General features: G+C 39.7%; 1 protein-coding gene across 2 annotated transcripts in view; it reads right to left on the bottom strand.

The window, feature by feature from the left end:
* The window catches only part of csmd3b (CUB and Sushi multiple domains 3b), a 493,867-nt gene that overhangs the window by 91,236 nt on the left and 382,211 nt on the right, over window positions 1-20,420 (bottom strand). For both annotated transcript variants that reach the window (XM_088329348.1, XM_088329349.1), the window contains exons 21-32: window positions 19,565-19,753; window positions 13,036-13,136; window positions 11,784-11,852; window positions 11,535-11,691; window positions 8,978-9,169; window positions 4,324-4,450; window positions 4,054-4,256; window positions 2,765-2,956; window positions 2,559-2,697; window positions 1,331-1,518; window positions 1,141-1,259; window positions 993-1,068 (exon numbers count right to left, since the gene is read on the bottom strand). In XM_088329348.1, the coding sequence (XP_088185474.1) occupies window positions 993-1,068; window positions 1,141-1,259; window positions 1,331-1,518; window positions 2,559-2,697; window positions 2,765-2,956; window positions 4,054-4,256; window positions 4,324-4,450; window positions 8,978-9,169; window positions 11,535-11,691; window positions 11,784-11,852; window positions 13,036-13,136; window positions 19,565-19,753 (1,752 nt within the window). The remainder of the gene's footprint in view (window positions 1-992; window positions 1,069-1,140; window positions 1,260-1,330; window positions 1,519-2,558; window positions 2,698-2,764; window positions 2,957-4,053; window positions 4,257-4,323; window positions 4,451-8,977; window positions 9,170-11,534; window positions 11,692-11,783; window positions 11,853-13,035; window positions 13,137-19,564; window positions 19,754-20,420) is intronic.

Here is a 20,420-nt window from a genome sequence, read left to right as displayed (position 1 = left end):
GATTTGAGAAATGTAGTCTCAAACTTGACCAATAAGGGCTTGTTTGCTGTTGAGCTGTGACGTCATTAAAACACTTTCAAAATGGCGAATCCCATGATCAAAATATTTGAGTATAGCGTTATCTGTATTTGAGTAGATTTTTGCTTTCAGTTTGAGTTTTTGGCTACGTGTCGTCGCTGTTGGTATAATTTTATCCGGATAGCTCGTCTGGGCTGCCGCGGGCTTTCCTGCATTGTATGCTCCCAGTTGGCGTTCGGTGGCTGCCCACCTTCGGTCGAATGCCTAGCTGGGCATAAGCGCCGGTTTTGCTGTGTGCCTTGGTTTATTCCCTGGCCGAAATCACGTTTGTCACTGTAGTCGTCGCAGCTTTTTGTTGTTGGTTCCTGGTTATCCTGGCTGCTCACTGCGTGTTTTCTGATCAGCTAGCTTGCCGTTAGCGCCAGATTTGCCATGTCCCTGGTGTATTCCTGGCCTGCTTTGCGTTTATTGCCATAGCTGTTGCTGTTTTTTTACTCATGGTTCCTGGTTACCCTGGCTGCTCCCCTCGTGTTTTTTGGTCGGTCACCCTTGGGTTTCCCGCAGAGGCCGCAGCCACCTTATTTTGATCGGTCATGGTTAGCGCCCGCTAGCTTTCTCTTCTGTTTGCCAATTAGCCCTTTTTACATTGCTGCATCCACGTGTAACACTACGCCGAGGCATTCTCCGCAAAAACTACCAAAACTCCGCTTAGAACACGTTCAACCTCTTGGACGAATTAACTCGTAAAACAATGTAGTGACTGCCTTACTAAAGTGCTGTTGTTCCTCCAATGATATCACAGCTCAGGGTGACAAGGACAAGACGAGCTGTCTTCTAAATGCATTTTCCCCGAAAAAAAGTTGGAATATACTGATAAAGTATATCTAAATTTCATGCAAAAAACATGTATTATTTTCTCATATTTTGCATGTTAAAGAACCTGGGAAATAATTTAAGGTTACAGGCACACATACCTTGACAGCTCGGCAACGCTCGGTTCCATCCAGGCCGGCCGTCATCTCCCATGCTGCAGGTTAAAGTTGAGTAACCCTAGGCACAAAACGAGATTTGTCACTTTTCAAAAGTTCTGTCAGATTCTCCAATTCCCTGTTCGAGGTGTACCTGCAGAACATATCCAGCCTCACAGTAGAAGGTGACCGTGGAGCCGAGTTTATAATCGGATCCTAATCTGGTCCCGTTCAACACCACACCAGGGTCAAAGCAGGACTCCCTCAGCTTGGCTGGATGGGGAGGAAGTGAAATAGAGAAATACTTTCTACTGGACTATATCAGCCTGTGTTTTTTACTCTACCTTTGTATTCCAGGTGAAAGCCAGCGTAGGACACAGACCCGTCGCTTCGGAAAGCCAAGTGTATGGTGTTGGAGCTGCTCTCGATCCTCTCGGGCAATTTGCTGTCTTGGAAACTGCCGATCAGCGGGCTGTTGGTGTCCGGCCCGTCGTAGATGTAAAGGAAGTCATAGTTTGGCTCGATGTTGAAACTGAGAATTGAGCAGGTGGAAAATAATAGAGGTTCATAGCCATGGTTCTTACAGCTTAAGGCAAGTACATTTCAAGACCTTTTTAATGCCTTTCTTTTCAAATCAAAAAAGCACGATTGAAACACACATAACAAAACAAAACATAAATAATTCTTGCACACAATACATGGTGCCCTGTGCACATAACCTGGCACAGTTTTGGCCATGGCGAAAAACATTCGTGGGACAGCCACTTCTCATTAAAAGTTCAGTTTTCTATGGTCAGAAGTAAACGTCCAAAGTGTCTATGTGTACTGTGGATAGACCTAACATGCTCTGAAAGGCCCGACTGAAACCACATCACTGTTTTGATAGTTCCGTCAATGTGGTTAAGCGATGTTGCCACGAAAGTAAATTAGTGATTTTTTTAAAAAAAGACAAATGATAATTGTTAGCAAAGATTTTAAGTTCAAACAAATACAATTCTTATTAATATGTACACATTTTTAAGACTTTAAAAAATTGGATTAAAGACATTTCAGTGCCAATTATGGATTTATTTTTAGAATAATGAACCCCGAAAGCTGCCATGCGACTGGCTGGCAACCAGTTCAGGATGTCCCCCGCCCACTGCCCGAAGATAGCCGGGATGGGCTCCAGCACCCCATCAACCCTACCGAGGATAAGCAGTGCAGATAATGGATGTATGGATTGAACCCCGAAAGCACTCTAAAAAAATGCTTGAAAAAAAAAGAAAACACAATTTAGGTCAAGAAGGGACCCATCCATCCCTTTCTGGGTTGAAGCAGGATCAGGCCCCCGAGTCTAACTGACTCTGACATCTTTGATGTAGACGCTAGTCAGGCTAAGTGATTCAGATCAATGATATATGTAGTGGACTGGTCAATGTTTGACCCTAATTAGATTATTTTTCAAGTGTCTCCTTAATACGTTTCTGTTGTGTTGTAAGTTTACGCTCTCTATTTTTCTATTCATCAAAGCATAGCCATAAAACCGTGACTGAATCAAATGCTGGGCGGACTTTCAAGAGAAATGCTCACCTGATGAAAGCAAGCGACAGCACATAATCGGGATTGACGGCGATGAGCCAGTCGCAGTCCTTGGAGTGCGGGTAGGGATGCGGAAAGTTTGGGGAAAGAATGAAGCCGCTGGAGCCGGTAAGGTTTCCTCCGCAGGGAGCTGAAAAGCAAACGATCAGTCTGCATTTAACCAGAACTGCCAAGAATGGGCTGTGTTTCTTTCTCACCGATGCAGACGGGCGGGCTGGGCTGCCAGTAGTATCTGTTGTCCACTTGAATGCAAGTAATCTTGTCGTCCCCCTGTAGCTCGTATCCGGGATCGCACTGAAATGACACGGAATCTCCCGGCTCTCGCCCGTCACCGCTCCGGGTGCCGTTCATCGGCACGCCCGGGTCCCGGCAGGCGGTCGCTACTGAGCCTGAGGAAGGAAGGGGGATGTACATAAAGACAGTGTTACTCAACTGGTGGGTTGGGACCCAACATTGGGTCATGGAACTGTTCTTAGTATTGTACCACATTGTACACCTATGTGTTTGCTGAATTCTTTCCCACAATGCTCTATTTCAACATTGTACAATTTGGAATCGTAAGTAAAGAAAGCCTTTTTCCTTTGTCAATCCTAGTACCTAATTGGTTAACATGTGGCGCCACAATCCAGGTTGACGTTGCATCCAATGCTGAGCAAACAAAGTCAGCGATATTTGTTTCCACATAACTTCCTTATGGTGATATACCACCTTAAAACCTCGAAATAACTGAGTTTTCTATCCGTGAAAAAATGTATGTATTCACGAAGAGATATGGTATAAGAAAAAAATAAGGCTTTTCTTCTGGTTGCTGACAACTGGTCCAGTGAATACACAGTGGATTTTGCTGTATTATTATTGTTATTGTTGTAAAATAGTAATGGTAGAGGGACAGCATTTATATAGCGCTTTTCCGGTCACTAAAGACCTTCAAAGGACTCTACAATACACTTAACACACCGATAGCGGAGTCAGCCATGCAAGGCTACATATCGGGGGCATCAGGGGTTAAGTGTCCTGCCCAAGGACTCTGACATTTAACTCTTAGGAGAAGGGGATCAAACTTGAAACCTCTTGGGTCCCTCCTAAGCTACTGTAGCTCATCATTTTTATTACTACTGTTATTGTTGGGCTGGGCCACGAGAATATTGTCAGATATTAATTGAATTGAGTTGTCTTTTAATTCTATGGGCGCTCTCATCTGCAGTACTGCTTTCAACTGACCTTTTTGGGTGTGTTTGAATGTCGTGACCTACAGGTAGAAACTGATACTGTATCATCTTCCATCAAAACCTGTATGGAAAATGTCCCCCCCCAAAAATAATCAGGGTCTTTCTGAAACCAAAAACCATGGATAACTTGCAAAGCTGGGGTTTTCCTCTGAGAATGTAACACGGTCTTCAAGTTAAGAGACAAGGCTCTTTACTGCATGGCTAAGTTGCAGACCACTGGAATAGACGGACACATGCTCCCCATCGGGATTACTCACTGGAAAACTGGATGGCGAAGCCCGACTTGCTGATGTAAAAGTCGGTCTCGAACTGGACGGTGACAGTGTTGAGAGTGGAGTGGATGCCCTCGGGTAGAAGCGAGCCGCTGAGTTCCGCTAAAGACATTTCATTGGTGGGGGGTCCGTCCCAGACCCTTAGCATGTCGTGGCTGGCCTCAGTGTCAAACGACAAGAACTGGAGGCTGAGCAGAAAAAAGCCTGTTCATAAGGACTCTGCTAAAAATGCTGTCCACTGCGGTGCTTTGTTACCTGACAATATTTCCCGAGTCCACATCGATAGTCCAGGTGCACCGTAGGTTGTTGTCGTAGGGGAACGGGTATCCGGGGGAAAGAATCCTTCCGGTTGATTCTCCCTTGAAGCGTCCACCGCACTCGGCTAACACCAGACCAAAAAGTGATATGGTAGATTTTTATTAGGATGTTTTTTTCTTTTACAAATTAAGGAACGCATTAAAAGTGGAGAGCATCATTTGAGGGGTCTTTAAAAAGTTGAACGTATAATGTGTTCTCTATTAACTATGTGTTAACAATTCCAACATGAGTTCAAATCGCCTATATATGTTTTTTTATTGAATCGTCTTTACTGTCATTGATATCAACATTGTAAAGCATCGTATGCAACGAGATTAGACATGGGAAGTAAAGACTTTAAAGACAAAAGAAGAGAAAGACTATCAGGATACAAGCCAGTACAAAATATTTACAATGAAGGGCTTTAAACTAGCCTATGTTATAATAATAGTGCAATGTTTGAAAATGAAAAGTCATGTATTGTAACAATAGTGCAATGAAAAGAAGTGCAATAACACTTAAAAGCACAAGAACAAAAAAAATAAGTCGGAAGATCTTTCTCAGTTTTTCTCAGCAAATGGCTCTGCTAAAGTATCGCAAGCTGGCAATGTCCTTATAACCTGGGTAGAAAGCAGCTGATGATCTTCGGGGATGCGTTGACTACTCTCTCTTTTCACCGTGCCTCTTTGCTTGTATCTTATTTTTATCACCGCTATTCCATGACTTGTAGCACATTAGAAAGCACAAAGAGGGAGGCGGGGGAAGGAACGGGTGGAGAGGGATGTCATGCTCGTTCCCGGGTCTTTTGTTGTACGTGTAGTCTGGAAATGGTAAACATAAGAAAAGGCTACAAACAAAAGGTACATACGTGAGTCAGAAGATTTTTGAATTTTCCACAATCTGGGACGATGGGTGCTTAGAGGATTCCCTGTATTGTAAACTGAAGTATATGACCAGTCTCGTTTTACTCGTTATTGGTCCATTGAGCGTCAGCTGTAGTCTTCTTCATCTTAAATCACTCACGTTTCCTTTTTATCTGAGAAAACTACTTCGAATGCAGTGAAAATTACTGTTTGATTCCTTCACTGGTATCGTTAAATGTTTTATTGTTATCTAAAATTGGGAAGGTGAAAGAAGAAGGTGAGTGTGATAAAAACAAAAAAACTCCCAAAATTGGGTCATTGAAAAAAATTGGATATCGGCTAGAAAATGATGATCGATGAACCTTTTTTTTCATTTTACCTCTTAAATCTGTAAAGTTTCTACATGAAGTTCTGCTTAATAGATGGCACCTAACTTGCAGACAGTGTGTTTATCACCCTTGAGTAAAGTGAGGGTGGTGATCATGTTTGTGTGTCTCTCCACCTGAGAAAAGGCAAGGAAGTTTAAAGATGACCACCATCTTTCACAGATCAGTAACACTTGATGTGAAAAATGCCAAAAAAGCTGACTCAGCACTTTGGTTTTATTGACTCAGCATTTCTTCAGCAAAAAAAGAGCAAGAGGACTACTGAACTGCTGCTTTTCAACGTCCAGTCTCCAGTTTTTCTTCTTGGATTCTTTGCATCTTAAGGTTGATATTTTCCACACAATACAATATATGTATGAAAAAAAAAACATATTTGGTCTGTTCGTACCCTAGTTTTATGGTTTTAGTCTCCATCAGGACCCAGTCTTTCTCTTTGGATTTTCCATTCTCATGTGCAAATAACCCAGGGAAATGCCATCCAAAAACGGCTATTACATTTTTTGAGTGTATTCATTATTTAAATAGTATGTATGAAAACAATCGAAAAACATATAGAGATCCTTCATTTTTTTCCCATCTGCTCTGTTCGTTTCTGGGGAGCGGGGTGTGGGGTAAATGTTTGTGCCAAATGTTGGTAAATGCTAAAGTACGATTGTAAGAGAAAGAAAACAATGTTATTTGGTCTTGGTTTGAAAATCACTAACTGAATCTGAATAAACCACCACCCGCTGGCATAACGCTGTCAGTTTTTCTGCACCCATTTTTGGCTTGTTACGTGCACAATGAAAGATTGATCATTTGAAATTTCAAAGCACTGTTTTTTTTGTTGGTTTATTTTTTCATAGGGCTTCTGAACCGCGGTAGCAATTATGCTGACAAATCTGTATAGGTTGAGTAAACATAAGCAGGTACCGCTATATGCTACCGTCAATAAAGCTAAAAGCTACGCTAGCCACATTAGCATTCATCAACAAAGGAGGCATTCAAAAAAACTGTGTCCTGCTGTTAAGGCATTTAACTGACAACAGGAAATTTTACTTATTACACCTTTTCTTTTTGATAAAAATCCCATGTTCACAAAAGAAATCCAGCTCCAAATTACCAAGATGCTAACAAGTAAACAAGACTCGTTTTCAAAGAAAGCACTAACAAGCTGATGTTCCCTCTGGAAGAATGTGCTGAGCATTATTAAATGAAAAATATCGGAATCTCTCTTCGATCTTTGTCTCTTGCTGTTATATTTCTACAATACCAATCCCACCACCGCTTTCCCTTTGCGCCCGTGTTCCTATTTCCTGGCGGCAGCGCTCCTTCGCTGGAATATATTAGCTTGGAAATGAGGAGCAATTTCAAGAGTCCACTCCTTGCTTTAAAAATGGTTTTGGGGGTGTTAAAGAAAGAATGGAGTAATAAAAAAAAGACAGGGGGAAAAGCAATAAAACAATAAGGCGGGGGGAGGGATCACTGCGGTCATAGTACGTGAGTGCTAAAAAATAAAGTCATAGAATATCGTATCACTTTTATGAGCGTTCCATTATTTATAGAGAGGAGGGATGGCTTATTAAGCTGAATTTCAAATCACGGGCGGATGAAAGGAGAGAAAAGCTTCTTTAAACTTTTACGTTTGCTGTCCTGCTTATTGCGGCCATCTGTTTTCCAGGCATTCGCTGCCGCCCCCGTTTTTTTTTTTTTTTTGCCTCTTACTGCAGTTGAACCTGGGAAAGGTTGAATGAACCTAAAACCCGAAATTCCAGAGAAGATGTCTGTATTATATACAGTACCTAGCAAAAGTATTGACATATTTTCATATTTCAGACTTCAAACATATTGATAAAAACTCAAACCTTTATGTATCTATATGTTTTGCAAATCTTGAAACAAATATTAGCCTATTTAGAGTTACAAAACCCCACATGTTCCTTAAGGCTTAATGGTGATTGTTTGTGCACAACATTTTTCAGATCTCTTTACAAATGCTCTATGGGATTGAGGTCTGGACTTTGGCTTGGCCATTCTAACACTTTTATATTGTTATCTTTAATCCACCCCATTTTGTATATTGCTTTATGTTCAGTGCTGTCGTCCTACTAGAAGGTGAACCTGCGCCCCATTCTCAGGTCTCTTGTAGACTCCATCAGATTTCCCCTTGATTTAGCTCCATAAATCATCCCATCAACCTTAACCATCTTCATCTTCATCATCCCGGACCTGCCTGATGTGTTCTTTGGTCTTCATAAAGCTGTCTCTTCTCCAGTGACCTCTGCGCCCACCACAGAGAAGGTGCATTTAAACTGAGACTTAATGTACTCTATTTGTCATTATTATTCATTTAGTTAAAATTCAGAAGTCATCAGACAATTTGTAGAGTAACTTGGCTTAGCGGTAGGAACAGGGGCCCAATATTTTGGCAACACCTACTTATAGTAATTTACATCAGGTTGTGTTTTTTTTTTTTCTTCTTCGAGAAAATGGGTTATGCCAAGAATTAAAAAACACACTCGAAACGGCGTTTCTCCTGGAAACAACTTGGCTTGCGGAAAGATGAATACAATATGACCTTTGTGTTATCGTAAAACGAGGGGGCGAAACCACAGAGAAACAAATAGATGTGCTTGGGAAAAAAAAGTGGATAAGATCTCTGGAAATTTCAGGGTGGATGATAACACGAACCTAGCTGTAAATAAAACTATGCTCACTACCAATTCCACATATCACTACCTGGTGGCATGGATAAATGACTAAGGTTCGCACACATTTTTCATGGCCAATTTCAAGCATCTCATGGACTTTCAAAGACAATTGTCGAATTTCTCCAATACAATTGAAAGAAAAAAATATAATATATAATATCTTTGATCTATGATCTTTGATCTTTGATTTACATCTATAATTTTTAATCTTGCTTGTGCATTTATCATGACATGTGACTTTTATATCTTGACTAATTCCCTATAATTATTTTTGAGACAAATCTCTTCCCATATTGAAAATCACAGTCATTTGTAGCTTTAGTTGCATAGTTGATAGTTGATACGTAATGCTTGCACACATTTGATAGTGATCTCTTCAGTTGGAGCATGCTCTTTTATGGGCAATGACGCTTCACAGGACAATGTCATAGAAACTAATGCCAGCTGCAAAAATGCAATAGTGAGGCGAAACCCTGAGAGCAATATCGGCGTCATATTTGACCATACTTGTTGAAAAATATGGGAACAAATACAAGCCTTTGCAAGCACTTCATCCAACATTCAAACACTTTTCACCCCATGAATATACATCATTTTTTTCAAGCATTCTCAATGATTTCACCTTGTAAAACACAAAATACAGAGTATCCTGAAGGGGGACGTGGTAACCTACCGATACAGGAAGGAAGGGGGTTGTCCCAAGCTCTCCGCTCGCCCGTCATGCATTTAAGCGTAGTGGCTCCGTGAAGGGTATACCCGGGCTCGCAGCGGTACGTGATGCTGCTGCCTGAAAAGTGGCCCTGGTCGTTGACTTTGAAGCCAAATTGCGGCACGCCCGGGTCCTCGCAATGGGACAGCTCGAAACCTAAAAAAAAAGGTACAGTAATCAATTGCTTAATCGCGGTTTACTTAACGCGGTTTCGCTAGTTCGTGGATTATCATCGTGCATTATGACTTACATTCTAAATTGTCGTCCGTCCCTTGTTTGCCTGTGCCTCAATAAAGTTGAGGTCCGAATTTTACATATGTAAAACAGCGTGATGGACTTACATTACATATGCATAAATCATTTTCAACTTTGAGTTTTTATTAAAGCCATTCTTTTAACAAGGGAGAGGGAAGGGCGTCACCAGGCTGTACTTGCCCAAAACACACCACAGGAAATGTTGCCCCTACCACCTGTGTGCTTAAGGGATCCAACCAACCAACCAACCAACCAACCAACCAACCAACCAACCAACCAACCAACCAACCAACCAACCAACCAACCAACCAACCAAACATTTCAACAAAAAGCTTATCTAAATATTAATTTAGGAAATGCTCCCTTTAGGACTTTTCCCTTAACCACACGAGTCGTAGAGGCATCATTTCCTTTGGTGTGTCTTGGGCAAGTAAAGCATAATGGTGTCCATGCCTCTCCAGGCCAAAAAATGTTTCCACCCGGTCTCGAACTGGGGACCTTTCGCGTGTTAGGCAAATGTGCTTCACACTGCACTCCGAAAACTCTCGACTACTTAACCAAAATGGCTTCGGGGCATCTTTAAAATCCGTCTGATTAGTGTGAAACTTCACAGGGAGCATTTTCTCATTGCTCCACACCATATTCAGGCCTTTGCTGATGGAAAACCAAAAGTTAAAAAATAAGACCCCCCTAAATAAACAAAATAATAAAGTACTGCAAGCATCATTTCAAGTGTAAAAGCAATGATTATAATAATTAGAGTGCACTATAAGTGTGTTCTGTTGTTTCTGAGGTCACAGCTAAACTATTATAGTTGGTAGTCATAAGCAAAGTGCCTCAATTTAAAATCTAAGTGAAAATAAATTCCTGGGAGTCATAATTGAAAACATTTCCTTGAAAATCCCACGTCAGACACATGAAACGCAAAATCCCCAAAAGCCTTGCAGTTTTAAACAAGGCAAAAGCATTGCTCGATAAGGACGTACTCTCTTCTTTGTACTGTACCTCCTTCCATACTTGACATAATGTGGTAATTTGTAAAGAAACAATTGTCAAAGTACAGTGAAACTGTTAGTTCCAGTACAAAAACGAGCACTTAGTAGTATTCACGGGGCTGGGTATCTGGATCTTGCGCATGAGTTGACTAAATTGTCCACATTTCAGGACCTTGTTAAATATAATACTACTATGATCTTATTTCAAGTTTAGAAAAAAATGTTGCCCATTAATTTACAGAAAAGGTTCGAAAGTCTAGAAAGGACCTATAATTTGAGAAGTCATGTAAATTTATAATACCTAAAATTTGAACCATGCATACAGGTTTTTGTGATGTGAAGCTTTGGAACAGTATGAGTTAACAACTAAAACAATGCAAAAATATTCACAGGTTTAAACTAGTTTACAAACAGTTAGTCTGGTCACAGTATGCACTGCAAGGGGTCTTGGTGTGTTTTGTAATGTATGACTGTTCTCTTAGCACTGTTGGTATAGTATTTTTGATAAAATTGTCTGTTTGTTCTCTTTGCAAGTGCTGGTTTCGAATTGTGTTACCGCTGCTGGATAGATATATACAGTATATATACAGTATATATATAGTGTGTATACATGTTTTCTTTCTGTTAAAAAGCTATTACATGTTGTCTGAGTTGCCTGTGAGCTGTACAACTTGTCTGGCATCTGCTCAGATATCAATACAACAAAACTGGCAGGAATTTTACTTCCAGTTTTTCACTTGATTAGGAATGGTAGTTTTCCCCGTCCCGTCCGCTTTTAGGCATTCTGTTATGCATTGAAGTGCTTTCTACATGTGTACACAAAGGATGTATATATATATATATATATATATATATATATATATATATATATATATATATATATATATATATATATATATATATATATATATATATATATATATATATACCGCAGCCATATCCCCCTAGTGGGAGGTGGTTAGAGTCATTTCTGGCTCTTTTTGGGAGATTGACACAGAGGAGGGGATTCCCAGTCCCCTCGCTCAAACCGACAGGTGTTGGGAGTCATTAGATGACCAAATCCCCCAACTCCAACCCCTAATGCCAAACGTCAAGCAGGGAGGCAACGGGTACCAATGTTTAAGTCTTGGGTATGACTCGGCCGAGGCTTGAACCACAACTTCCCAGTCTCGGGGCGGGCGCCATAACCCAAGTCCACCGAGCTGGTTACAAAGGCTGTAACTGGCTGAAATGAATAAATGAATGAACTGAAGTGGCAGGAATGAACTTACTGGAGTAGACCAGTTTGAATCCTTCCCCCGTGGCTTCTGGGTCACTGTAGAACTCCAGCCACAAGTGGTTGGAGGTAGAGATGAGCGTCAGGCCAAGCATGGACGTGCCGGTGAACGCACCCAGGACGTGGGCTGTGTTGTCCTTGCCGTCATGAATCTTGTTAGATAACACATAACAAAAACATAACAAAAACAGTGGCAAGGTAAGCAGCAATTATTATTTGGGAGGGACATGAACCAAGTTCATACCTTTAGTATGTCCCCTTGGGCCAGGTGAAATGTTCGGGCAGAGATGTTGATGCCTTTCCCCGCCTGCACCTGTTGACAAGGAATTAAATGTCAAAGGGAGTACTTTGAAATGCATAAACACACACCATTAAAATTTGTTTTTGACAGAAACATAATGATACTTAAAATTAATTGTGAAACAACCAGTGTTGGGCGTGTTTCTGAAAAAAAGTTATTAGTTACAGTTACTAGTTAATTCATTAAAAAAGTAATTGCGTAACTTGTATACCCACTGATATCCGAAAGTAGCCTGTTACTCAGAAAGTATCTAGTAACAATTTCTAAATTACTCTCATATAAGCCGACGTCCTAAAACTGCTTAAATAGAGCCACATTAGAAACGAATTAGAATAGATTATCGTCCACCAACCTGTTGAACCGGATAATCCTTCATAATAATTTGCTAGTTCAATTTTGAGACCTTACAAACTGACACAGTCAGGACAACTTCATATCAATTTTGCCTTTTGTCTTCAAACGACTTGAATATATCCTCCATTTCTGGGTAATATCCAAGACATACTTGTTTTTTCCAGGAATGGTGTATAGCAAATATAATTCTATAAATGAAAAGACCAATATTCAGCACTCTGACTGCAAATTATGCGGTCTCGTCCACCCCATTGATTTTGTTGTTCCTGTATAAGCTATGCCCTTTCCCTATGCCCTGCCTACCATTCACTACTGGTTATGCGCATACAAACTGGCCCCCACGATTATTTATTTTATTACTTTATTCTATAATTGTAAATATGGCTTAGATGTGGGGATAAATGGTAGGGAAAATATCAGTAGGGAGAAATTATGTGCTCTCGTACTTTGTGCTTAAGACGGCGCCATTGTTACTGGATTCCGTTGTATTTTGTAGGTTGATATCAACAAGCTTACTCTTTGTAGAATTTGCAGACAGTTGCAAGCAAACTGAGGATTGCATGCTATATCTGGACCGAAGGAAAACATATAGTAATTCATAACCACATTTAAAAAGTAACGATTGTCGAGAAACAAAGTTTGATTAATAACGTGTGACAGTACTCATTACCAAGAAAAGTAATTGCTTTCCTTTTTAAGGTGTTACTCCCAACACTGGAAACAAACAATTTAATTAATTGACGGATCATTTATTCCCAAGCTACTTTTTTAATTGATGATCATGTTGATCCCTTCAGGGTTACAACTGCTTATTCGTCAGTGAATAGTTTCCAATATTTACCTGGATGCTGTAGATGCATTCGTGGTTGTTGTCGTAGTTCATTGGGTAGTTGGGTGACAGCAGGATGCCTTCATTGTTCATAACGGAGGAACCGCACTCAGCTACCCAAAAACATGAATACAATAACATGTTCAAGTGATGGAAATACTTTAAAAGTCAAAAAAGTAGTGATGTGCTTCTGGGTTTGAATCCCTGAAGTATGTGCCGAGTACTTTAGATGAGTTGTTTATGAACCGCGAGTCGAGGTGTTTGATAATGTTATAGCGGTGAAGTTAAAGTCCCGGGTTTGTACACCTTTTACATGGCCAAATTTCAGCACTTTTACGCACTTTTAAGGCAAATTCTCCATGTTTTTCAAGTAGCATTAATTAATTTTGTGTGTAAATCATGTATTTTTCTTTTCACATCCAGAAATATATCTGCAATTGACATATGCAATGTTTAATTTTGCGATGTGCAATTATCAAGACATACGTTTTTTAGATCTTGAGTAAATCCCGAATATATTTGTGGATCTTAACAATTAGTGTGCATATATCTGAGACAGATCTCTCCCCGTATAGGTGTAATATATATATATATATATATATATATATATATATATATATATATATATATATATATATATATATATATATTGTATTCAGAGATATATTTACACCCCATTATTTTATTGCATCCACCAAGCACGTTATACATTATTCTTTCCACATGATGCCGTAATTAAGGATATTAATCATCTTGAAGCCCCAACATGTATTTGCAGGGCTTCACTGCTTTATAGGGCTTCATTTTGCCATCACAAAGAAGTGAATCTTTTCCACTCAATAAGCAAATTTTGACCATAACCAACATTGAAATTGCTTTTCTAACCTGAGCATGAAAACATTGAATCAGCGAAAAATCACCCAACAGCAAATAAGCGGGTGGGCAGTAAAGAACCAAAATCATGTTTCCATATATTTTTACGTTCCCAAGAGGACGCTGTTCCCCTTTCACCCCCATAACCGGCCAAGTGGCCCTAATTTAATCACGGAACCCAAGTGCTGTGCTGTCAGCAATCTACCTCCATTGCGAAAAAATGAGACACTCGTGTAATTCCGATGAGGAAATTACCTCCAGAATTCCACTCGGCTGGCAAAACGTGAGCCCCCGCCGCCCACCCCACGTATCTGCATAACCCATGTTAATACCAAGACGCACCCAGAAAAGCGCCGCTTCTGTGTCGCTAGCGGCGTAATAGTCGTATTACATCTGTCATATCGTCAATAAATCACGCACCGACAGCTTTCCATTTGGAAAATTACCTCTAGGCCCCGCTGTCGCCGCTCGGCCTCTTTATGAAAAATACTGTTTTACCCTCACTGACTTCAATTACTCCGGATTTTCTCTTTTCTTTCCTGTGAAACAGCAGATAATGTGTGGAAAATCGCAGGGAACAACAGAGGGGAGAGAAAGAAGCAGAGGAACTTTTAATGCTGTCGAAAAACGCACCACTTCCCTCTGCTTGACCTACTTGGTAGCAACATACAAGGAACACTAGGACAAATCCTTAGCTAAAATCCCTGCCCTTAAAAAAGATGAACTCTGTTGTTTCTATTCCACTTTAGCAAACAATTATATTAGCAATGCTACATGTGAAGTGTGATTATTTGATGCAACAGCTGTAGCGACAAAAAAGCTCTACGTTGGCACGCGATGCCGTCACTTGGGATTACACGTCCTGGCAAACTTGCACGGCAAAGCGCGAAGGGTTACAAAATGCAAGGCCTGTACACATTTGACATGGCTAAATTGAAGTACTTTTTAAAGACTTTCAAAACCTATTTTTAAATTTCTCCAGTACCACGTTAAAGAGAAATCAAACAGGTGGACTCACTAACATGAGGTGGTATATCCCTGGGAACAAAGATCCATCTGCCGCAGGGACGTCAAACTTTTGGACTAGCGTGTCATTCACTCCGCTGAGGCTAAACTACAGCAAAGCACCCCGAGGGCATCCTGTTAATCTGTTAATAAACAACAAGGGAGACTGCTCGAAGTGTGAATTTCCCTACGGGGATGAATAAAGTATATATGTATGTATCTATGTATCTATGTATCTATCTATCTATGTATCTATCTATCTATCTATCTATCTATCTATCTATCTATCTATCTATCTATCTATCTATCTATCTATCTATCTATCTATCTATCTATCTATCTATCTATCTATCTATCTATCTATCTGTCTGTCTGTCTGTCTGTCTGTCTGTCTGTCTGTCTGTCTATCCATCTACCTGTCTGTCTGTCTGTCTGTCTATCCGTCTATCTGTCTATCTGTCTGTCTGTCTGTCTGTCTGTCTGTCTGTCTGTCTGTCTGACTGTCTAAATTTTAATTAAAAAGTCTACAAAATTGGCCAAGCTCAATACACTGTTGAAGAGGTTTGAGAGTTGTCCTTTCAGAGGGTCCTTTTGGAGTTCCCAAATTCGACCTGGGACTAGGTAACTTTTCACGCTATTGTCCAAGCTGTTTTCCAGCTAAAATGTCCATGCTACACTCATCTACAGGCATCTGATTGCAAAACAGTAAATAATCAGGTGAGAATAAAAACCTTCTATGTCTGTACATTCTAACTTTGAATACTCAAGTAAAATCCCTTGCAGTGATTATTTCAGTGTTACCTTTCATAAAAGACCAAATCGTCAAGATTCTCCGAATAGTTAAACAACAGCTTTAATTTACCTTGGGTACGTCTTGGATAGGGATTTTAGGCAAATTTTAGAGGGTCAAGGGGTCAAAGAAAAAAAATCAGTTGCGAATCATGTATTTTGCGAAGCCACAGATATATATGCAAGTTACAAGTGATAATTTTCTTCTTGTGTGTGCATTTATCAAGAAATATGAAATCACAAATGCATTTGTTTTTGAGAAAAATATCACCCCATGTCCAGTAGGTGATAGGGGAAATTGACAATCATATAAAGCTTACGTTTCAGTTGCAAGAAGTCTTTCCCATTACAATTTTTGCATTGCCCAAAATAAATTTCCATAATTGATACAATTGATATAATCCTGACAGCAATACGCATTTTATAGTGCCCTATTTAAGTGTAGCATGCATACACCTGTTCTCTTGGGCGCAACCTGTATAGGGTGATGACGCTTCATATGAGAATACAATACAAACTACTGCCACCTGCTGTTAATCATGATGAAAAAATAAATGCAATATCAAAGCCAAGCCACCGGACAGCAGTGTCGGAGTCAACTTCAAACAGACTTTTAGAGATACATAGCGACAATTTCGAGGAAATACAAGCACTTCACCCAGTGAACCAGTGATAATCGAAGCATGAAGAAGAGAGCAATCTCTGTATGGAAATGGTGTGTATAGTGGCGTCTGTGAAATTATACATTTTCGGCTATACATAAAAAAAAACAGTAGAAAAACTGCCAACCACACATACAATTTGTGACTAAAAGCAAGAAAATATATTGGGTGTAGTCCAAGCAAACATTACAAATTTCAGTCTAAACAGTTTTATTTGGTGCCGCAACATTTGTCAGTATGTGTCGAGGTAATGGATGGACATATTATGTGTGTACTCTGGTGTAATGCAGAGCGTAATTAAATCTGTTCAGTTTCGCGGTGGCACTCATTTGATATTTCTTTCACGCTAAGAAGTTGCAGGTGCTTGTTATGTGGAAACACGCACTTCCATTATGCTGATCCCTTTTCAAAGAGAGACTGCCAATTTTGGGGGTTTGTGTTTTTCTGTGTCTTCATCTGGAAGACAGCTTTTCCGAGACTGTGCATTGCCAGCGTATCTTCACTGATCTGCGGCCAAAATCAGCAGTGTTTGCTCTGAGAACACGATCTGTAATCCCTACCAATAGAGATCTCATTTCTGGTCCCGAGGTTGAACGCAATTGTGGAACTCGGTCACACACAAAAAAAGAAATGAGCTGTGGAGGCGTGCAGAAAGAATCAGACACATTGAATCTCATCCAGGAGAGTTTTTACAAGAAGCTATTCCACTTCATTAACTCATTCAATGCCAGAACATATAAATATGTTTTCATAAGCATTGTCCCTGAGGGGCCAAAATGTAAAAACACGTTTGTTTGTTTTTCTTTAAAAACAAATTTTAAAGGCTTTGGCGCTGCTATTAAGTCAGTATCAAGCCTCTGAGAATGATTTCATAATTATAAATCATCACAAAATGGCATGAATAGCTTTGATAAAGTCCTTGTCCACACATTGAGGTAGCCCAACTTACTTTCTGTATCCAATGTATGACAGTGTGTAGGCGCCCTATATGGTGAGTTTGTGCAGTGAAGCAGAGTGGTGAAAAAAGCAAAGATGAAAGTAAGGACAGTTAATGCTTCAAATATGTTTTTTTTATAAAAAGTTGACAAATTCCTTTTTTTATTGTTGGGCCAGCAAGGGATAACGTTTCGTGCATGAGAGTAACACTAATGAAAATTCCTAGCTAAAATCCCCGCCCTTAAAACTATAAACTATTCCACTTTAGTAAACAATTATAGTAGCAATGCTACATGTGAAGTGTGATAATTTGATGCAAAGCTGTAGCGACAAAAAAACTCCACAGTGGCACACCATGCCATCACTTGGCATACAAACTAATGCCACCTGTCGTTAATTGCGAGGGAAGAAATGCAATGGCTTCGGGAACAATGCTGACAGAAATCATGTTATCTCTTCACTGGAAAAAACGGCTGCTAAAAAATCTTGCAAAGTTGAGTTATCGTTCATGCATAAGTTTAGTGTTCTAGCAAAAAAAATGTTATTCTGCTAGCAAGGTGCCCTTGTGTTTATGAAAAGCATTGTTTAGATATTTGAGGTATCACAAATTAAAAAAAAAAATGTTTGCTTGAAATGTATTCTTTAAAAAAAAAAGTTGTTTCTCAAACGTTTTCTGTAGGCCTTCAAAAATGAGTCAAATGGTAAAAATGGGCTGGCACCGGAACTTCCAATTTGAGAAAATGTCTGGTGTTTACATTGGGTTACAAAGGATGTCGGGTTTTGTGAAGATGACGATATTTACGCAATTTACCTTTTTTGTCGGGGCACATTAAACTTATGATTTTGCTACACTCCACAAGCTACCCAGGACTGATCAATGGGCTTGCCTCGTGCAAACAATGCTGGGGTCAAACTAACAGCGTGTTTTTTGTTGACCTTCCGCTAAATGCTGCACTTACGCAGCTAAAAGTGCAACAAATCCTTCATTGAATGTACAAAGCATCAATAGCGAGCATTCATTTGCGGCTATCATACTTGGCAGCAACACCGTAACTAAGTAGATTTCCAAAAAACAAAATGATGCGTCTTCTTTGGAATTAGTAAACACTATCAAAATATTTGACATAGCCCTCAACAAAGGCACTTTTATATCAACATTGTGTCATATTTTAGCATTAGATGTATAAACATATTGTGTAGTCAGAGTTAGTATACCTTTTTCATGGCCAAATTCAAGCACTTTTCAAGGACTTTACAAACTAATTTTTCAATTTCTCCATTGCTATTAATGGAAGAATTCTGGTGTAATTTGCAGAGCCTCAAATGTAACTTTTATTTTAATTTCTGATTTGTAATTTTGCGTGTGCATTTATTGGGACATATGATTTTAAGATCATGAGTAAATCACTAATATATTTGTTTTTGAGACAAATCTCTCCTCATAGGTGTTGGGTAAAAAAATGAATATGTAGCTTACATTTTGAGTTGCAGGAAGAACTTCCCGATACAAGTTAACACTGGGATATGCCACCTTCATTTTTAGGATGGCCCGTTATACATTTTCCATAATTAATAGGTAATCCTTGCACGAATACAGAAGTCATCATGCTCTTTTTCTGTGTATCATGCACCCGTCCTCTTGCGTACAACTCATAGGGGGTGATGGCGCTTCATAGGGCAATGCCATACAGACTAAAGGGGTCTGCAGTTAATAATGAAGATAGAATAAATGCAGCCAACCGAGACCAGTGTTGACTTATTTTTAAAGCAGACTTGCTGAGAAACATTCCAACAATTTAAAGCACTTCACCAAAAATCCAAGCACTTTTCAATCCTTGAAAACACTAGGTTAATCTTCAAGCATTCTAAATGATTGCAAGCACCCATACTAAATTATGTAAGGAGTCCCTGTTTTGAGGAGTCAACTTGATAATTTTTGTTGTAGGGGGACCAAAAACAAAACATTTTTTTATTAGTAGCAGTTTATTTACTTTTATATATTTTGATCGTTTGGCGTGCCTGATAAAAAAGCCTGTGGGCAGTAATTTGCCCAGGTGTTATGTAATGATGCAATGTACAATAAATGCAAATGTATAAAACCATATATATTTGAAGAAAATGCAAATTTATGAGAGTTATGTGTTTTGCTTACCGTTCAAATCCATTTTTTTTTAAATTAATCTTTGTTATTTTTTTCACACTATGAGGCACTAAATAATACACAGTGCCCCTTTAATTTTATAAGTAAACACTTTCATGTTGGAGTGGTCACATACCGACGCATCTCGGAAGCGGTGCGCTCCACATCCTTCGGCCCCCACCCAGGCATATCAGCTCCGGCGCCCCCTCCAGGCGGTAACCCATATTGCAGGAGAAGGACAGCGTGTCGCCAATGCCGAAGTTGTAACCGTTTCTCCGGCCAAAGCGTGGCATGCCTGGATCTTCGCAAGGTTCAAGTGTGTACTCTGCGAGAAAAAATATAATAATGTTTTAAATAGTCAACAGCAGTAGCTCAAGAGGTGGAGCGGTCATCTTGGGACCGAATAGGTCCCAGGTTTGATTACCGGCTCCTTCTTTTTAAATGTCAAGTATATTTGGGCAAGACACTGAACCCCTAATGCCTCCGATAGGCAGTTAAGTCACCTTGCATGGCTGACTCTGCCATCAGTGTGTGTGTGTGTGTGTGTGTGTGTGTGTGTGTGTGTGTGTGTGTGTGTGTGTGTGTGTGTGTGTGTGTGTGTGTGTGTGTGTGTGTGTGTGTGAATGGGGTGTGAAGAGTGAAGTGTATTGTAAAGTGCTTTGGAGATCCCCAGTGACCGTTACAGTGCTATATAAATGCAGTCCATTTTACCATTTGACTATACAATGGAGAAAGAATTGGGTCAAAAAGGATCGAATTTGCTGTATAAAAGGTAAACAATCACAGTTGTTTTAAAAAATATATATATATACCTTTTTGGGATTGTTTTATTTTAAAAACAAATATATTTTGGAGGCTTGTGGACAATTGTATGTAACCTTTGGGACTTTAAAATATTAGTTTACTTTTGTCGTATTTTTATGCATTTATTCTTATACATTTGTTTGGGTTGCGCTTTGTTTGTCATGATGTGTTTTATGTAGTTCATATTT

The sequence above is a fragment of the Urocampus carinirostris genome, chromosome 2, assembly GCF_059441175.1.
Source record: "Urocampus carinirostris isolate Australia breed hairy pipefish chromosome 2, RoL_Ucar_1.0, whole genome shotgun sequence".
Classification (NCBI taxonomy): Eukaryota; Metazoa; Chordata; class Actinopteri; order Syngnathiformes; family Syngnathidae; genus Urocampus; species Urocampus carinirostris.
The sequence above is the reverse complement of the archived record's forward strand: the minus strand, read 5'-3'. Positions and strand labels throughout refer to the sequence as shown.